General features: G+C 49.7%; 4 protein-coding genes across 4 annotated transcripts; 2 read left to right on the forward strand and 2 right to left on the reverse strand.

Moving 5' to 3' along the window:
- Positions 1-1,076: 1,076 nt before the first annotated feature.
- BO85DRAFT_523897 (uncharacterized protein) lies at positions 1,077-7,805 on the reverse strand. Its single transcript, XM_025665386.1, has 6 exons — positions 7,348-7,805; positions 5,322-7,292; positions 3,823-5,260; positions 3,670-3,770; positions 1,452-3,615; positions 1,077-1,401 (listed from the first exon to the last, which is right to left on the reverse strand). The coding sequence occupies exons 1-6, from the start codon at positions 7,605-7,607 to the stop codon at positions 1,234-1,236; spliced, it is 6,102 nt and encodes a 2,033-aa protein (XP_025510987.1). The 5' UTR covers positions 7,608-7,805; the 3' UTR covers positions 1,077-1,233.
- A 4,026-nt stretch (positions 7,806-11,831) lies between these two features.
- On the forward strand, positions 11,832-13,079 carry BO85DRAFT_453463 (cell wall mannoprotein 1 family protein). Its single transcript, XM_025661058.1, has one exon. It carries the CDS (start codon positions 11,940-11,942, stop codon positions 12,798-12,800), a length of 861 nt encoding a protein of 286 aa, XP_025510988.1. The 5' UTR covers positions 11,832-11,939; the 3' UTR covers positions 12,801-13,079.
- Positions 13,080-14,370: 1,291 nt separating this feature from the next.
- BO85DRAFT_453464 (uncharacterized protein) lies at positions 14,371-15,124 on the forward strand. Its single transcript, XM_025661059.1, has 3 exons — positions 14,371-14,680; positions 14,742-14,825; positions 14,898-15,124. The coding sequence occupies exons 1-3, from the start codon at positions 14,407-14,409 to the stop codon at positions 15,062-15,064; spliced, it is 525 nt and encodes a 174-aa protein (XP_025510989.1). The 5' UTR covers positions 14,371-14,406; the 3' UTR covers positions 15,065-15,124.
- A 155-nt stretch (positions 15,125-15,279) lies between these two features.
- On the reverse strand, positions 15,280-16,810 carry BO85DRAFT_406617 (amidohydrolase family protein; the record flags this gene model as incomplete). Its single annotated transcript, XM_025657338.1, has 1 exon — positions 15,280-16,810. One exon carries the CDS (start codon positions 16,808-16,810, stop codon positions 15,368-15,370), a length of 1,443 nt encoding a protein of 480 aa, XP_025510990.1. The 3' UTR covers positions 15,280-15,367.
- Between the last annotated feature and the right edge of the window lie 297 nt (positions 16,811-17,107).

The following is a 17,107-nucleotide window of genomic DNA, read 5'->3' on the forward strand; positions in this document are numbered from 1 at the left end:
TCTTCCAGTCCGATTTTGCACGATATGCGCGATAGCCATAGCCTGGCTATCACAGACGCATCTGTTGGGTGACCTCATTTGGGCATTGCAACGTACAGCATGCATCGACGCCATTCATCACTATTCGACCAAAGTTGGATAATGCATGTTTCTCTTGATTGAGACGATGTATGGCCTAGGAGATTGGTAGATGGTGACTGCGGGGTACTCCAAGGTAGCTGCATGTAGCAATGCCTGAACCTATCCGCCTGCAGCTGTTGACACCTCCATCTGCCAGAGACGATAACCCGCCAGTGTGGTGTACTGCAGAGGTAAAATTCGATTGTTAAAGCGAAGACAGCGATAAACGGGTGGTATGAGCACCAGACACTGCCACGCTCAAGTTTCGTGAAACCGTAGTGGAAGCCCTTCTGGTTCGGAGGTACGACTATTTCCTGCTGCATACTACACCTAGCTATGTCGGTCACATCAGTCCCTGCACCGTGAACGCCATTGCTATCCCTGTCGATACATTAAAGCAAGCAGACAGCACCTTGATGGAAGCTGGGAGCATGAAAGGAAGCTGCAGCGTAGAATTAGACTTCAGAGCAGCACATCTGGCGTATCAGGTTCATACCTGGGTTCCGAAAGCTTGCAGCTTGCTCCTGCCAGTCGACGTGGATGCCGATCGAGGGGTTGAGGATGGAGGGGCAGTGGGGAGGGGAAGTGGAAGTGGAAGAAGATGCCGCCGACGCGAGGCGAGACACGTTGCAACGCCATCCCACTCACAATGGATGCCCGCCCGATAAGGCTGGCCAGCACATTGCAGCCACTCCTTGGTATAATCCCAGTTTTTGAGAGTCTAGATACACTATGGCCATCGCAACCTCTTCCACATGGGTAGATGATACTCATTGGGGTGGCAGTGCGTGACGTGGATGCACTCTCAAAAATCCCGCATCGCATCGGGTTGCACTCGGACTTGTGAGATAGCTGGGAGAGTTTTGTGGTGCATTCTTCTTGAAAATCAATGCTCCATCAATTATAGTACATACATTTAGAGGTATTCAGAGTTGTCGGATGTCACGTAATAGCTGGTGCTACCATAGTAGTTGGTTTCATGTCTCTACCTCCTTGCTATCGCGAAGCCGGTGATCATTCTGCTGGCTAGCTTCTGGCGAAATATACTACAGAAACATCTCTCGCATGTGCATGTTTGAACAACCTCAACATCAATATCATCTGATTGGCAGCTTACCAGTCTGCGTCCGCCTCGAGAGAAAGGGAACCGCCAAACTCCACATCCATGTCATCTGCTCTGCGGATCCCTTGAGCAAACTCATGATTGAGCCCGCCCACTGGCGCCTCACACTGCGGACAGCGACTTTCTTCCATCGGCATCCCACATTCTCCCACCGCAAACTGGCAATCCAAGTTAGTACTTGACGAGGATTGATGGTGAGATCACATACCGGATGCCCGTTCTCACAGTAGTACCAGTGGCCTGTACCGCTGAATTGTGCCGCCATGGCCTGATACACCTGCCGTCTTTCTTCGCTGGTAACGCAGCTGTAGAATGTTCCGCCCTTAACTAGTCTTCTTGCTTTTTCGATATCTTCGCGGAGAGACCATAGAATTTGAGAATGGCGCAAACAAATGACATCACAGTCTTTCAGCTCTTTCAGTGCCTTTTCCCGTACCTCTTTTTCAGTGGATCCCTCGACAGGGCTACCGCGTGCTTCCTGATTGCTAAGGAACAGCACTGAGAACAGAGCATAATACGTTCGGGACTCTATCTCCTGCTGCAGAAACTTAGCCTTCTGGCAATCCCTCGCCAGAGCTTCACATCGACTCAGTAGACCACCAATCTGATTCGTTACCACTTGGGCCAGAATCATCTTTATGCGTGGGTCAATTCGCTTGTTGCTGTAGATGGTGTCAAAGTTCCAGAAAAGAACCCAGGTGAGTCGAAGTGCGAGAACGTGGCCGCGCGATTGAAACCCGGTTTGGATATACGATTCACTGTATTGGAACGGTGATGCAGGAATGCTAGCCTTCCTCGCTGTTGCTGACGCGAGTATCTCACTGACCCTCCCAAACGGCTGCTCGGATTTTGCCACAGATTTGGTAAACTCCTTGATTTTGCTCAACAGTCTGTTTCCCCTTCCACGATAAGCCTCAACCGAGCGCTTGACCTCGTCAGCACTTCTTGTCCCGACTGACTCCTGCAACCATTCAGATACAAAACCCGATCTTTCGCGCTCGATATCTTTCTCACAGATCTCAACTTCTTCCAGCAGGTGACTAAACTTCAAGCTTGCATGAGTGGCGAACTTCTTCGTTGCTTCATCGAGGAATGCTTGTTTGATGATTCTGTTATAGCGATCGATATCACGAAGTGGTGCACGGCATTGAGGACACCCTTTTGGACGCCCAGACTCCAATAGTCGGTGTGTAAGTTTCGGACCAAGTATCCTGCCTGTAGATGATTCCACTTCATAATGTTCAGACATCCCCATTATGCCGTCCAGTGAGGATGCTGTGTAGAAGTGACCACAGGAGAGGAATACCAATGGATCTTGGTCGATGTCGACATCTTTGTACGCCTTGAGCTCGATGAGATCAACATTCTGCTCCAAAATTTCTGGTCCACAGCATACCCGGCAGAACCGAGGATCTGGACAACGTTCCCCACAGATACCAGGGCATTGATGCCCACAACTTGTGATTATCTTCTTGCATCGTAAATCACAAGGGATGTTGTTGCATGGGACAGCGCAGGGCATGCTGCACTGTTCGCGATGCTCACACCTCCACCCACATGTCTCTGCGCATGGGGGACATGGCTCGTTGCATGTCTTTGCACAACGGCTGTGCCGACAGCGCACTTCGCATGTCAAATTACAAGGCGGGCAGGGCTCACCCTGATGGCATGGTTGGCCACAGCTGTGCGAGCAAGCCGAGAATCCCCGGCCGCATGGGTTTCGGCAACGGCCATGATCAATGTGGTAGGACTCGCCCTCTGTGTATCTACACTGCCAGCATAGACGTCGACATGTATGCCCGCAAGACAGGGGGCTGTCACACAGATGAAAGCAATTCACTGCACCATCATTTTCAAAGCAGCATATCTCGACAATGTGGCCGCAGCGATCCATAGTGCGGGAAACGCGTTTAGTGCACCGCACCTTTTCGAGATTGCCCATTTGCCTGCACTCCACAGCATCCGCTAAATGCCCACAGGGGAGGAGGACATTATGGACCACCTGCAGACATTCCCCACATTGTTCATGACATTTCTTTGGACATGCATGGCCGCATTCTTTCATCCGAGTGCACAGCTCCATACATTTCACTGCTTTGTGTTGTCTTTCTGAGTGACACTTCACAGCACAGGTATGGCCGCAGTCTAGCCTTAGTCCGCATTTTTCCGCACATCCACCTTCAGGGGCATGTATGGTGAAGTCGTTCGGGCAAGAAACGTAAAACCCCTTGGACGGGTGACGATCGCAACGCAACTCGAGACTCCGGCCAATATTAGCGCCTTTTTCCAGTAGCTGAATGACGGATGACCACATGGGTGCGGTTGACGCCGTACTTGCATCGCCAATAATATACATGCCATGTTTTGCACGGCTGGAGACCAAGTCAGCATCTATACAATGAGTATCATCCCTGTGTAATACTTGCCTAAGCAGTACGTTGATCCTGTTTGGCATCTTCAGAAACCCACAATTTCGGTATTTGTTGCTGCGAACAAGGGAGACAATAACGACACTGGCTTCTTCGCCCTGGTAGAAATTGTGTTAAACCTATTATTTGCAGATTTTTGTTATCTCCTACCTGGAAATTGTCGACCGTAGCCAATCGAACGACATCTAGGAGGCTTCCCTTCTGAGTGGCTCTCCGCTTTTCGCACCATTTCCCATGCGCAGTAGAAGTTCCACTAACTTCTAACCCCTCAGATTCAACGAGTTCATCCGAGTCCATTTCACTGATTACTAGTGTCATTTCCTTTTCCAGGACATTTCTGAGCATTTTCAACTGTCCAACATAGGGCGTCAATACGGCAATCTCGCCGGGCCCATACTTGCCTTGTTGACAGAGATGTCGCACCAATGCCGTTACCATCCCAATCTCCCATGTATTCGTCTTGCTTTGCATTGGCTCTGTAGGATCAGTCGGATCTTCCAAGTTATCATGGTCGAGCCAATATAATCTGTGAGCAATGCCAGGTACAAGGGGATATGAGGCCATTGTAGGATGATCTTGGAGCTTCGAATATAAAGTCTCGCGGACCAGTTCAGAAATGGACGGATGCATCCGCCGTTGATGGCTCAACTGCATCACCGGGAAGCTATATTCCTGCTGGTTCTGTCCACCTCCACTAGATGTTGATTCTCCGAACCGGAAATTCGCTAGTCGCTCAAACAACGACTCATCGAGGTTGTACTTTGGGTTTTCCCGTTCATAGTCTATTGATAACCTAAGGTTAGAGATGCGTGGACGTAGCTGCAAGTGATCACCTATCAGAATAGCGTGCTGGATTGAAGGTATTAGCGCAGTGAGGACATGTGATTCGAGAACCCCTGCTGCCTCTTCACATATGAGCACCTTTGCATCGAGGTTTCGGAGTAAATCAGCATTGTTTGCTAGTTGGGTAGTAGTTACGCCTACGACCTGACAGTCGTTCAGGCGTTGCACATCCGAAATGTTGAACGCTGAGGTATATCGCTCTTTTTCTGCTGAATGAGCTTCTAGAAGTGTCAATACTTGTTGACTGATCTCGGTGAGAGCCGCCTCCTGCCAGTAACCAAGGAGACGGATTCGCTCAGAAGCCTTGAGCGTCCAGACGTCCTCCTGCAGGAGTCGGTCAATAGAGCGCACAATATCAGCATTACTCCAGTCTCCGGGAGCATCTCCAGAAACCCACTCTTGTAATGCATTCGTGTCCGTTTGGCCAGGAGACCCCGAAATTATGCGGTTGGAGTGGGAGGGGAATCTTTTCTTCAGAACCCCAAGAACGAGACTGTGACAGCCGCTCTGGGCTTGCTTCAGGAGTTCGTCAATTCTTGAGCTTATGCTGAGTAACTTCACTCGCGATTCATCCTTTATCCTAGGAAGACCCTTAATTCGGGGTCCAGGCTCTTGCTTTCTTATTTCCAGTGAAAGACTCTCGATGTGTGGTGAGGCACTGCGAGGGCCAATCCTGATGATATTGGTAACACCCGATTTAAGAAGCCCATCGAGAAATTGATCAAGTGCGTGAGCGGTGTAGCATCTGCGACTTACAAGTTAGTATATAGTACTGTCTGGACTAGAAGGTGGGAGTTTTCACGTACACACATAGTATCGGGCCCAGGTTCAGCATATCCTTGTTGTACAGCAGGCATCGAGCTAGCTGTAGCCCTACGTATGATTTTCCAGTCCCTGGGGGCCCTTGGATCAAAGCTATCTTCCGCCGTAATGCCCAAATGAGCGCGTCTGCCTGGCCTTCGTCCAAATCAGTTACCCTGGAGAGGTCTGCCGAAAGAATCTTAGGATCGTGGGAAAGAGACATAGACAGTATCTGACTTGCGTCCTCAACATCGCCTTGGCCCCGGAGGCAAGAAAGGTCGAGTAATAGGTTGTTTCGGAAGTATGCAGGGGGTTGTACACTGATATGGCCAGCGTCGGTGCTACCTTCCGTCAGAGCTTCACACATTTCATGGTTGTCGGTACTTGGGGCTAGCCATGCAGTAAATGGCATGCGTGCTGGGTTCTGATGTAGCACCTGAAGACATCTCAGAATACCCTCAAAAGAATTGTACGGAATGGCTGGAAATTCCACGAGTATGAGTGGTCGGGGAAAGGGATTGCTCCTCGAGAACAAAATAAGCTTCTCCAAGTCTTGAGGATTGGGTGGTCCTACTAGCCCCAGGGTAACCATGGCTCTGTTGCCATCGCTAACTACATCGTTGACACGGTCGGCAGGCCCAGAGCCCTGCTTGCTTCTTTCGATATAACTGGTCTCCCTCTTCGAGACAAGGAAGTAGATCGCGGATGTGTCATCCACATCCTCTGCGTCTAACAAGGCCAGCAGGGTTGACCCTTTTTTTAACGCCTTTGAGTCAACCCACCACTGTTTTCGCTTTGCTGCACTTACATTTTTCAGTCTAGGAAGCTGATCAAATTCCAAGTCCACTTCGATCCCTCTGAACTGCCCTGACTTTATTTGTCGAATTTCGACTCCTGAATAAACTCGGACCGGAGTTGGCATATTGTCACGAAGAAACTTGCGCTTCAGCCGCCAGTCTGTTCCGTGGACAATCAGTTTCCATGTGTGTATTATTAATCTTATACCTTCACGAAGTACACCAGATGTGTCTTCCCGTAGAAGGCGGAATTGACTATCGAGAAGTCGACGGATGCCCCGCTCGTGATGCATAATGGAGGAATCGGTAGCGCATCGTGCGGGGAGGAACTCAGGTCGGTCAGCATTCAGTATCTCTGATTTTGTAGGCAGGATCTGAATATCCGAGATTGCCGTTTTGTCATTGTCATGGCGAGGGCCAAGCTCAGACAATTCGCCGGGGAGGTCAACAATATGCCTCGTGCTGCCTTTCTGATTGGTTCTGATGGTCGGCAGTTTATCGGGCTGTTGTGATATAGGAATTGAGTCCCCCATAGAAAGGATGTCCCGAATCTTGAGTATGTCCTCGTATGCCCGCTGCAAGCTGTCATCGCCGGCCCCGGCGTCGCTATTATCGGCATGATAGCAGTCATAAATCCTGCCAGCAATGCTCCTGAGATCTACCTGTATTGCAGCCTCATGATTCAAGGTCAAAGTACGGAGTAGTACCTTCGAAACTAGAGACAACACTTCGCTTCGCGCAGCACCAAACTGGACAGAATTCTGATGTCTGCCATCGGTTTTGATCTGGGTGAGGAAGTCTGTCATTCTTGTGAAGAACCCAACTGCCCTTCGACCACCGGGACCGTATATGACATTGTAGATTGTCCCCACAGCCTTCTCAAGTATAAGTGACGATAGTAGCTCATTGTGAGAGACCAGTCGAAGGAACAATATACAGTGTGGATCAAACATAGGCTTCAGAACGCTGTAAGTTATTGCGAATGGAGTCTCAACTATCTGTCGAACTTTGCGAAGACCAGACTCGGTGGCCAGACTTTCAACAAATGTCCTGCGTGTGTCCGGTGACTCGTCGATCATAGCTAGGCCAACTTCAAGGAAACTTTGCATTTGGGTGGCTGACAGCTCACCAGGAGAGCCAGCTAGCGATGATCCCACCCTTGAAGTAGTAGATAAAGGCCTATATCGAAAGCATCAGTGCTATGCTCCTGGCTACCCATAGAACGGATACTTACCTATTCTCACTCCGCGATGTCTTTTTGACAGGGTCAACACTTTCTGCAGGCTCGGAGGGCACCTTCTTGTCGTGTCCCCGTCCCCGTCTCTTACCCTTGCTTTTCTTGGACTTTTTACCGGTCTTATTCTGCGGTGAGGTATGCTCCTGTCCTGCAACACTGTTATTGCCGCCGACGGCAACAGGGCCAGTAGTACGACGTCCTTTGGGAGCTCGTTTTCTTTGCTGAGGTGTAGTAGATGTTTCCTTAGCACCCGCCATTGTGGAGCCGTTTGAGTGAAAGTCTTAGATGAAGGAGAAGAGTTCAGTTAGGAGGAAGGCGACGATGACATGGCGAGATGCGTGTGAGCGAAATAAGGGAGCAGAAGTATGTAGTGGGGTCGATAAACACCTGGCACAGGCGGCGCTAAGCCTATTTGGTAAGTTGCTTCGAAAGGGAAGTGCCCGCTTATTATAGAGTGAAGAAAGTGTCGGGTGGTTTGAAAGAGGTTTCCCGGCACTTTACTTTCAAGTGTTACTATGGCTTGGTGCGTTATTTGGACTTGATTGTGGGTCTGAGGACACTGTCTGTGTACAACCGGTGGTACTAGTAGAAAAGTCATTGTAAATCAAGTCATTTGGGTGTAACTGCAGACGGGGCTGATTTTCAATTTCCAATCACCTGGGAGTCAGAAGTCAAGTACATATTGATGACCCTTTTATCCTTACAATACACATAACACAGTGTTACATGGCTTGCATATCGAGGCCCACTGGTCAAAAACAACAATGGCCAGGAAACAAAGCACAATCAGACCTTTGTGGGTGTCTTCACTGATACAAAAAGCAATGTCATGCGCAGGGAAAGAAGCTGAAATCGTAAATGCGGGAGCCTTGACCCCTGGTACCGTGGTTTTAATCGGTCTTACTATTCACAAAATGCAACCTGCGAGTCTCGGGGTCTGTAACATTGTGTAGTACTCGCAGTTACCAATACGCTTGCAGCTGATCTATGAATTATATAGACACTGGCAAATCATCGTAACAATTTCATGGCATAAACTAAACCGGCGACTTACAGCTTACTCTGACTCGCTTACTTGGTAAGTTATTAGCACCCTTTGGTCATATACAAACTATACCGCATGTTAACACCCTGGTTTGCTTTCACTACGTGGATTTCATGGAGTGCATCGCCATTGGGGAACTCTGTCGGAGGGTGTATATGTCTCCCACCTCTCTTATGGTGACTGTATAGCCGTTCCCGAGCGAAAGGTCGTAATGGCAATTCGGTGTAGAAATTAATGGCGACTTTGACACCTGCAGAGATGGAGCGCCTGTGGTGGTCTCCTTTTCTTATGTGGGCAGGCAGCATCAAGTTTCCGATGAGTATATTCCTCTCTCTCTGATCACCCGTGGGCAACGGTAAAGGGTCGAATGTTTACTCGGAGGTGCACTGTTCCAAAGCCGACGAGATATGCAGGACCAATTCAATTCATTGCTGTGTCAGAACCGTATTAGTTTTGGGAGGAGAGAGAAGGGAGGAAAACCAGGCTATCAACGTGTCGAGAATAACGCAACAACGAGACGCAAAGAATATTCATAGAGAAGACCAAGCCTCTTTCCTATGCATGTTTCCGAAGGATCCAGTCTCCCCAAGCGTGCACAGCGGTGGAGAGGAATTTGGATAGTATATAGCCTTCTAACAGCTATTATCCGGGAAGGATAGATTGCAATGTGTCTAATGTGCCGTCTCAATAGAGGAAATTGTAAAAATGTATATGTGAAACGTGAAGCAGAAACATCGCGAAAAAGTCAATTTTGATGTTTGAGATCGAGGAATGTGGACAAACAACAGAAGTAAGATGAAAACGCCTAGCAAGCAGAGAAAATCGTCGAATGAGTCTGTAGTTTCCGGGCAATCTACTACTGGTTTCAAGATGACGATCATCAGGTTCAGAACCAGAAATCTCTCAACCACATACTGCGCCAACCAATATAAGCAGGTAGGATCACCACGGGAAAGTCAAACCACAAGAGGCTCTGCCACCAGAAATAGAAAGCATCCAGATACTTGGATGAATGTAGTCTATTCGCTTCCAAGTTTCCGAACTGAGCGATCGATTTTAAGTTTTCCATCCAACTAAAGTCAAACGTTAACTCAATCCTACTTATGGTGCGGGAGCCCACTTTTTGAGAACAATCTGCCAACAAGTGGAAATTACCCTTTTGCGGGCATGATCATCTCCTATGAGACGCTGGATGCCACAACTAATACGAATGAAAAAGTCTTCTGAGTAAAGGACCTAACAAAACTGCTGGGCGTTGAGGGCTTTTGAGAGTAGATGGCAGATCATGTACCGTGCTTGTCTCTTGCCTTATGCTACTGCTACTATGGTTAATGCAGCGTGATTATGCGAGTCATGTAGCATTGGCCAGCATTGCGTGACAGCCAACATGTCTGATGAATCGCTCCCTTGCGGGAGAATGAATGCTGCTGTATCCTGCGATCGGGCCGTCTGCGAGCCACTTTGCAGGGATGCAGACTTTTTTTTCCCCTGATGCTTGTCCACCAGAAACAAATGTGTTGAGAAATTAATTTGTTCCAAAAGATTACGATTTTGTCAACATACGAACTGAGAGACATTGAATCAAGCTGACCGTAACCTGGACTTGGAATGCTACTTTGTGCAACCATCAACGATAAGAGCGCCGATCGTACCTGATGTCAGCCATACATATTCCCCAGGGTGAGACATTGCCATCATCATAAGACAGATTCCTTACGCCGGACTGTTTCAGATCCTTAATGGCACTTTTGAGAGACGGAATTGCACCCAAACTACCAAGGCTATCTACTGGCGTCTCAGATCTCGTGCTACATGCCAGTGAGCGGAGCCTCGGATCCAAATCTCTTAAGCTGGCACGAAATAAAAGTGTTTGTCAACGACTTTTGTCATAGGTCAATGCTAGGTGGTGAGCGAGATCCGAGGGAGCAGTAGTAGCTAAGCCAAGTACTTTGCCACTCTGTTCCCGGAAGGGGAACGGGCAGATGCGATGTCGTCTTATTGGACAGATGTGCCGCACAGGGATGGATCTATGCCCAAGTTCTTCTTGTTCACATCGTGATTTCGAGGCCAGAAGATCAGGTTGCATTTGGGCCGGATTCAGCGAAAGTAGAGGACGAATGAGCTTCCATTGCGCGGGCATAATGTCCGGCACAAATCCTGTTGCAGTTATGACAGTCATTGGGAGGCGCAATCTAAGCAATGGAGTAGGGCACGGTCTAGGAATTGGCCCATCTACCAGCATTAGTCGGGGATCTCAGCATATGCCAGGCATCGGGGCCGACTAGCCAGCTCAGCTCATTAGAGAATGCGCCACTAGTCTCGAGGGTTTTCTGGTGTAACCGACAATGCATCTATATTAGGCAAAGTCCAGTTGCAGACCACTCATCATCCACTACTTGAATTGCCACGGAGTTAGTCCCGAGTGTCAATAGGGAGAAAAGGGATATCAACAAACGTCTCAGCTGTTACCTGAAATTTGGTTCTGTTGTGCAAGATTCCTGTGTAAGATTGAAGCAATTCCTGACTTGGAGAGAAAGTAATATCTAGGCGTCACATCAATTGATCTAGATGACCCATAGCCGGTAGAACGAGGGTTGATGATTGCGGACGTACTACCGCAATGTGTTGAGGTGAAGAGGATCGCCCAACGAGAGGACTCGAAATTGAGACTAGGCGGTGCGGGGTAGGGGAGGGTGGGCCTCCGCTTAGCGTCCGGAGGGTAGCACTCGGTTGACCGTTTAGTGGCCTCTCCAACAGTTCCTCTTCGCTAACTTCCACTAGGCCTCCATTGTCTCACTTCCTCCCCCGCGGACCCTGAACTTCCGATGCGCTATCCTGCTCTTCTCCCTGTACACTTGGCGACCTGCATTAGCTAACATCCACTCACCAACAAATGAGAATCCGGGGGCGGGCCGGGTGTAGAGCCCATCGTGGCGCCACCACGCTCTGGTTCTCCTACCATCGAAGTCAAATTGATTGCTTCTCGCGATGATTACTTTGTTGCGCTGGTCAGGTGCTAGGTACTGTTTTCTCTCCGATTCTATCTACTACTATTGCTGTATTGCAACCGAACGTGCCAGCAATGACAATGATAGGGTCAGGATGTGCCAGGAAACCAGGGACTGGGAACCCTCAAGGTTCCGGCCACGCTCAAAGAGGAAAATGAGCGCCGGCCCTGCAATCAAACGCATTGGCCCAGAACAATCATTACAGTGACGATCACCAAAGCGCTTTTCAGGAACGAGCCAATTCTTGTATCATGGACCAGGTCGACGTCTCGGTTCGAGCACGCTAATTAGGTCGACCCCAGGAATTGCAGGGAAATCTTCCCCTGGCCCACATTTTCGCCTCGGCCGCAATTCCCTCCCATGTGAGCTCTAACCTGTCCATGGTGTATATAAAGAGACTCACCCACGGCCATTCAGTAGAAGTACAGCAGAGCCAATCTCAGCCTCAAGCACTCGTTCAGTTCTCCAGCTTTGTTTATAATAACATATCTACTACTCTTAATATCTATTCAACCACCGTCGTTATCACCGTCAAGATGAAGTTCTCCGCTGCCTTGTTCACTCTGTTGGCCACCAGTGTCATGGCCAACCCCACCAAGGTCGCTCGCGAGCCTACCCTCGTCGAGCGTGACGCTGCTTCCATCACGAGCGTCCTTTCCGACATTAACACCCAAGTTCAGTCTCTTGACTCGGCCATCAACTCTTACTCTGGAGGCGACCCCTCCAAGGTCGAGTCCGCCTCTTCCTCTTTGGTTTCGGAGATTAACTCTGGTGTCTCTACTGTCAACGGAGGATCTGAGCTCAGCGCCACTGATGCTCTCACCATCACTGGCCCCGTTCAGGACCTCACCAAGGAGGTGCAGACCACCATTGATGATCTGATTTCGAAGAAATCCGACTTCGTGTCCGCTGGGGCTGGTGCCACTGTCTACGCTCAGCTGCAGAAGCAGTACACTGCTTCCAAGAACCTGGCCGATGCCATCACCTCCAAGGTCCCGTCCTCTCTGTCTAGCATCGCTAGCTCCTTGTCTTCCGGTATCACCGACGCCATTCAGAAGGGTGTCGATGCCTACAAGGACGTGGCCACCTCGTCCGCCTCGTCCGCTAGCTCCACCTCTGAGGCCTCCAGTGCTACCTCCGCTGCCTCTGCCACCGATGCCACTACTGCTGCCACCACTGCTGCCTCCACCACTGAGAGCGCTGCTGCTTCCACCAGCTCCAGCCCCGTCATCCCTAGCTCTCCCTCCTCTGCTTCTGCCTCCTCCACTCCCAGCGGCTCTGCCTCTGCCTCCGCCTCTGCTTCTCCTTCCCTCTTCACCGGTGCTGCCAGCGTGGAGCGCTTCAGCTACACTCTCGGTGGTGCTGCTGTTGCTGCTGCCATTGCCATCGCTGTCTAAGTGGGACATAACGATGGACAGCGTGAGCCATGCGACGAATAACGAGGTGAAATGGTCAAGGTCCACAACACTCCCTTTACTGCTTCAATAAAGGCAATGGACTTGCCGAATGTATATCTTACTACTGCCTCATGAGGCTTAGAACCTGTACCATTTTCGAGGCTTGGATATTTTTGTGATTTTTTTATCATCTGTTGTTATAGCTATAATACAGTGTATTCTGGCGACGCTTGTGTCTAAAAGCAGTAATATAATTACAGAGTAGCATAACGGGTCCAACTGGTCTCTCCTCTACTGCCCTTGTAAATCTGGAAGTATTCAGGATCTCCCTCACCCACTATACTGTCATAGGTTGGCATGTTGGTGTGCGAGCCCTCCAAGTCATCCGAATCAGAAGGCCGGTCAACGCATTGCCCTTGCAGAATCACATGTAACATTACTGGTCAGCCGTAGCTACTCCCTAACCGCGATCTAATGCAGGAGACCAGAAAAGTCCCGCAGGCTACCTATTCGCAACACATTCCCGTTATGGGCAATTTTACTGCATTGTAACAGCGCTTGGAAACTTAGTTCCCGGGGTTGGTAGCAAACCCTTGATAGGGCCAACTAGCTGAAGACATCATGCACGCACCTATTCTGTTACGTTATGTCAATGCTCAATCCGTGCAACAAGGGCCGACTTGTAATTCGCGTGTAGACGCATGGCAGCTATGATAGATGTGACGGGGGAAACCACCTTGGCGTATAATGACGCCTGACGATTTCATGATGAGTTAGGCGCTTTTTCTGGCTTTTCGTTATGGCAATATTCTGTGGAATGAGGGTCCTTGGTCATGGTAGTTAAACTGGTGATCTTTGATGTGCCAAATACCACCCTGTGTTGATCCTAGGCCCGTGTAATTAATATATCTTAACCTACATTGAGCTCCGACCTTGAGCAATACTGGTAACTCCGTATCCATTTCCTTAAAGATTGACGCTTCGGTTTTGTAGAGTATTATCTGTCGTCCAAGATCGTCATGAAGCTCAAAAGCAACCCCAAGATACAAATACTATGCAGAAGCTTTGGTAAGGCATCGCAGAGAGGTGTAGCTATGATGGCTCTAAACTCGGCACGCCATAGCCCATCATACCGAATTCAGCTTAGACGTTCCGCAATATCCGTCTGCCTCCCACCAGGCCTCTTTCGGTTAGCAAGTCCGCTTGGATGCCCCGATACCACCCATTCACATTGGCCTTTTGATGTCGGAGTCCGCACGGAGTGAGGCACACCAACAGTATCGTTGGCCACTAATCAGTCTAATGGAAGCGCTCTCCTTTTCCCCACTTCAGTCTATTCGATATCGAGACACAATTTGGCAGAAGCAAAATGCGCCAGGATCTATCCACACTAAACATGTTCCGACCGCCGACTGGCTAACCAAAGACACGGCGCTTAGCAGAGCGTGACCATCGCTCGAGAGAAGGAGAGGCGCTTATCCTTAACCACACGGCCCCGTGATAAGGCTAGCGGTTATATAACCGGAGAACAACCTCGATTTCAGGCAGCAACATCACACCACAAGTTCTCCTCCTCTCCTTCCGCGTTCTCCCTTAATCGAACATCATGGCTCGAAAATTCCCCGTCGACTCGGCTGGCCCGGATATTGTCCGCGACTACATCATTACCACCCTAATCAGAAAGCATGAAGCGACGCCAGAATACGCAGAGAAACTGGCTACCTCCTGGCAATTAGGCCGGGTCCGGGAGCTCCGCTCCGCAACGCTGAAGCATCTGCAAGACGACTTTGGAAATGACGTTGGCTTGTGTATTTATCGCTCCATTCGAGAGGATATGCTCGAAGACTGGCAGGAAACGACTGCTGCAGCAGTCACAATTTGTTCATTGCCCCTCGCTTATTCCATTACAGTAGTCATGGAAACTAACAATGTTTCGCTCAGGGTCTGTGTCTACCGCGACGATGATCCATCTTGTGGTTGTCGGGTTGTTCATTTTACCCGAATTGGGACTCATGCAACCTTGTGGTATGTTTTCCTTCTGATTTCGATCCAAATAGTGTTACAATCTACATCGCTGACTGTCGTCTCTGCTCGTAGAACGTATCCGCGTGGCAAAGTCGCCTGCGTCGTGGCTGTTGTTTGGTTTCGCCTGGCTCAATTATCACTACCAGAGACAGGATATCGAAGAGCCGGGTCATATATCACTCGCAGGTCCTGTAGGGCTTTTGAGTATAAGTGTGGGTCTGTATTTGTTTTCAATGTAGAGTACATGCCTTCCAGTTTTCTTTTATAATGTTTATGGAGACCGCTTGCAGTATGTTGAGGCACTCAAGGAGGGTTCTAGTTGATTGAATATGCTGTGGCGCGCATTACCTTTTCGGAGAGCAATGATTAGCATCAGTGTCTCACACATTCAGCCACTAGCATCTAGTATAAGCATTTAGTAACTCTGAGAGCTAAAGAGTAAGATTGCATAAATCTGAGGTATGTTGCTACAGCGACTAAGTGGCTGGTAAGTTTGCTCCATAGTGAGATAATGTGGAATGCCCATTGAATCCTATAATAAACTACAGGAAAGGATTTCGTGCATCTTCCCCCCACGGACCAATCCCAGGGCCTTTGAACAGTTTACCTCCCTTCCAGACGTGGGTAATCACCCTTGGTTCTTGGAAGACTCTGATATCCTCCAATGGATTCTCCTCCAACGCAATCACATCTGCCTCGTACCCCTCACGAAGCTGACCCGTTAATGGTGCCTGTGGTCCAACCGACAAGGGAGCGTTCGCAGTTGCAGCTTTGATGGCCTCCAACGGTGTCATGCCTCCTCTCTCGACAGCAAACTGCAACTCCAGCGCGGTAGGTCCACCAGGGGCGGTATCAGTTCCCAAGGCAATAGTAACACCCGCCTTGATAGCCCCCTGATAAGCCTTCAAATGCGAATCAGCAAGTGCCTGCAACTTGGCCCACGACTCCTTCACCAACCCCTCTCCATTGCTAGCGAGAAATATTTCAATAACCGAGCGCGTGGCCACATAAAGAATGCCCTTTTCTTTCATAAGCTCCCACACTTCCTCGTCAGCATAAGACACATGCTCTAGACTTTTACAACCTGCTTTTATAGCAGCCATGATTCCCGCCTTGCCGTGTACATGTGCAGAAACGATCCGGTTCTGCCGAGCAGCCTCTTCCACTATCACCTTGAGTTCCTCTGGAGAGAATTGTGCAAAGTTGGGGTTATCGTCTCGCGACATGACACCCCCCGAAGCCATCACCTTGATAACCTTTGCACCGCGACGGAGTTGCAACCGTACCGCTCGTCGGACTTCCTCCACGCCGTCGGCGATACATAGCTGTCCTGCTCCCCAGTATCCGGGCCGAGGGTTCGTGACTCCATAATTCCCTAGAACCTCACCTGCGGGAAGAGCGAAAATATCGCCGTGTCCAGCCGTTTGACTAAGAGCAGCGCCGGACGAGTACACATTTGGCCCAACGATCGTGCCGTCATCGATTGCCTTCGCGACCTCGCACCCATATCCGGCCAGGTCGCGGTAGGACGTATACCCATTCTGCAATCCTTCCCAGCACCCACGGGCTAGTCGAGCTCCTGATGATGCTGGATGAGTGGCCAGACCAGAGGTATAATCATTGTAATAGTCGTCATCACCGCCAAAATGCATGTGGCAATCCCACAATCCGGGCATGAGCACGGGGACACGATGAGTGGACTGCGTGGACCGGAGGTATTTCTTAGGAATGTCGGCTTCGGGCCCAACGAACGCGATGATTTTATCGCTGATGACTAGGGCGGCATTGCGCAGAGGTTCTCCGTCGCCAGGAATCAATAGACCGGCATATATTATAGTGACTTTGGCTTCATCTGTTGATGCAAGGACGAGTGGTCTTCGATGGATATTCATCGAAACAGAATTAGGACGGACACAATATGTTGCGCCAAGTGGCGACATGGGCGATTGTGCCATAGGAGTAATTGGAACAATTCGGCGAACCATGACAAATCGACTTGGATGTCCGAAAACCAACACAGGGAAACTGGGGAAACTACCAAATAATAACCCCAGAGGTGTCGGGGAAAATGGTCTGTCAGCAATTGCTTGTCTCGTATCGGAGTCCGTCGGGGCTATCCCAATCCTTCCTCTGCCATCGTTATCAGCCGATAGTATGTGAGATTTTAGCCGGTAAGCTAGACCATCTCGGGTGTCAAGGCTTAAGCCACCCTATCCCGCCTCAGACGACGAAGGTCTGGATCCGTTTTCTCTCTCTTATGCAGAATCGAGTATGATTAGCGC

This window comes from Aspergillus piperis (genome assembly GCF_003184755.1).
Source record: "Aspergillus piperis CBS 112811 unplaced genomic scaffold BO85scaffold_26, whole genome shotgun sequence".
In the NCBI taxonomy this organism is placed as follows: Eukaryota; Fungi; Ascomycota; class Eurotiomycetes; order Eurotiales; family Aspergillaceae; genus Aspergillus; species Aspergillus piperis.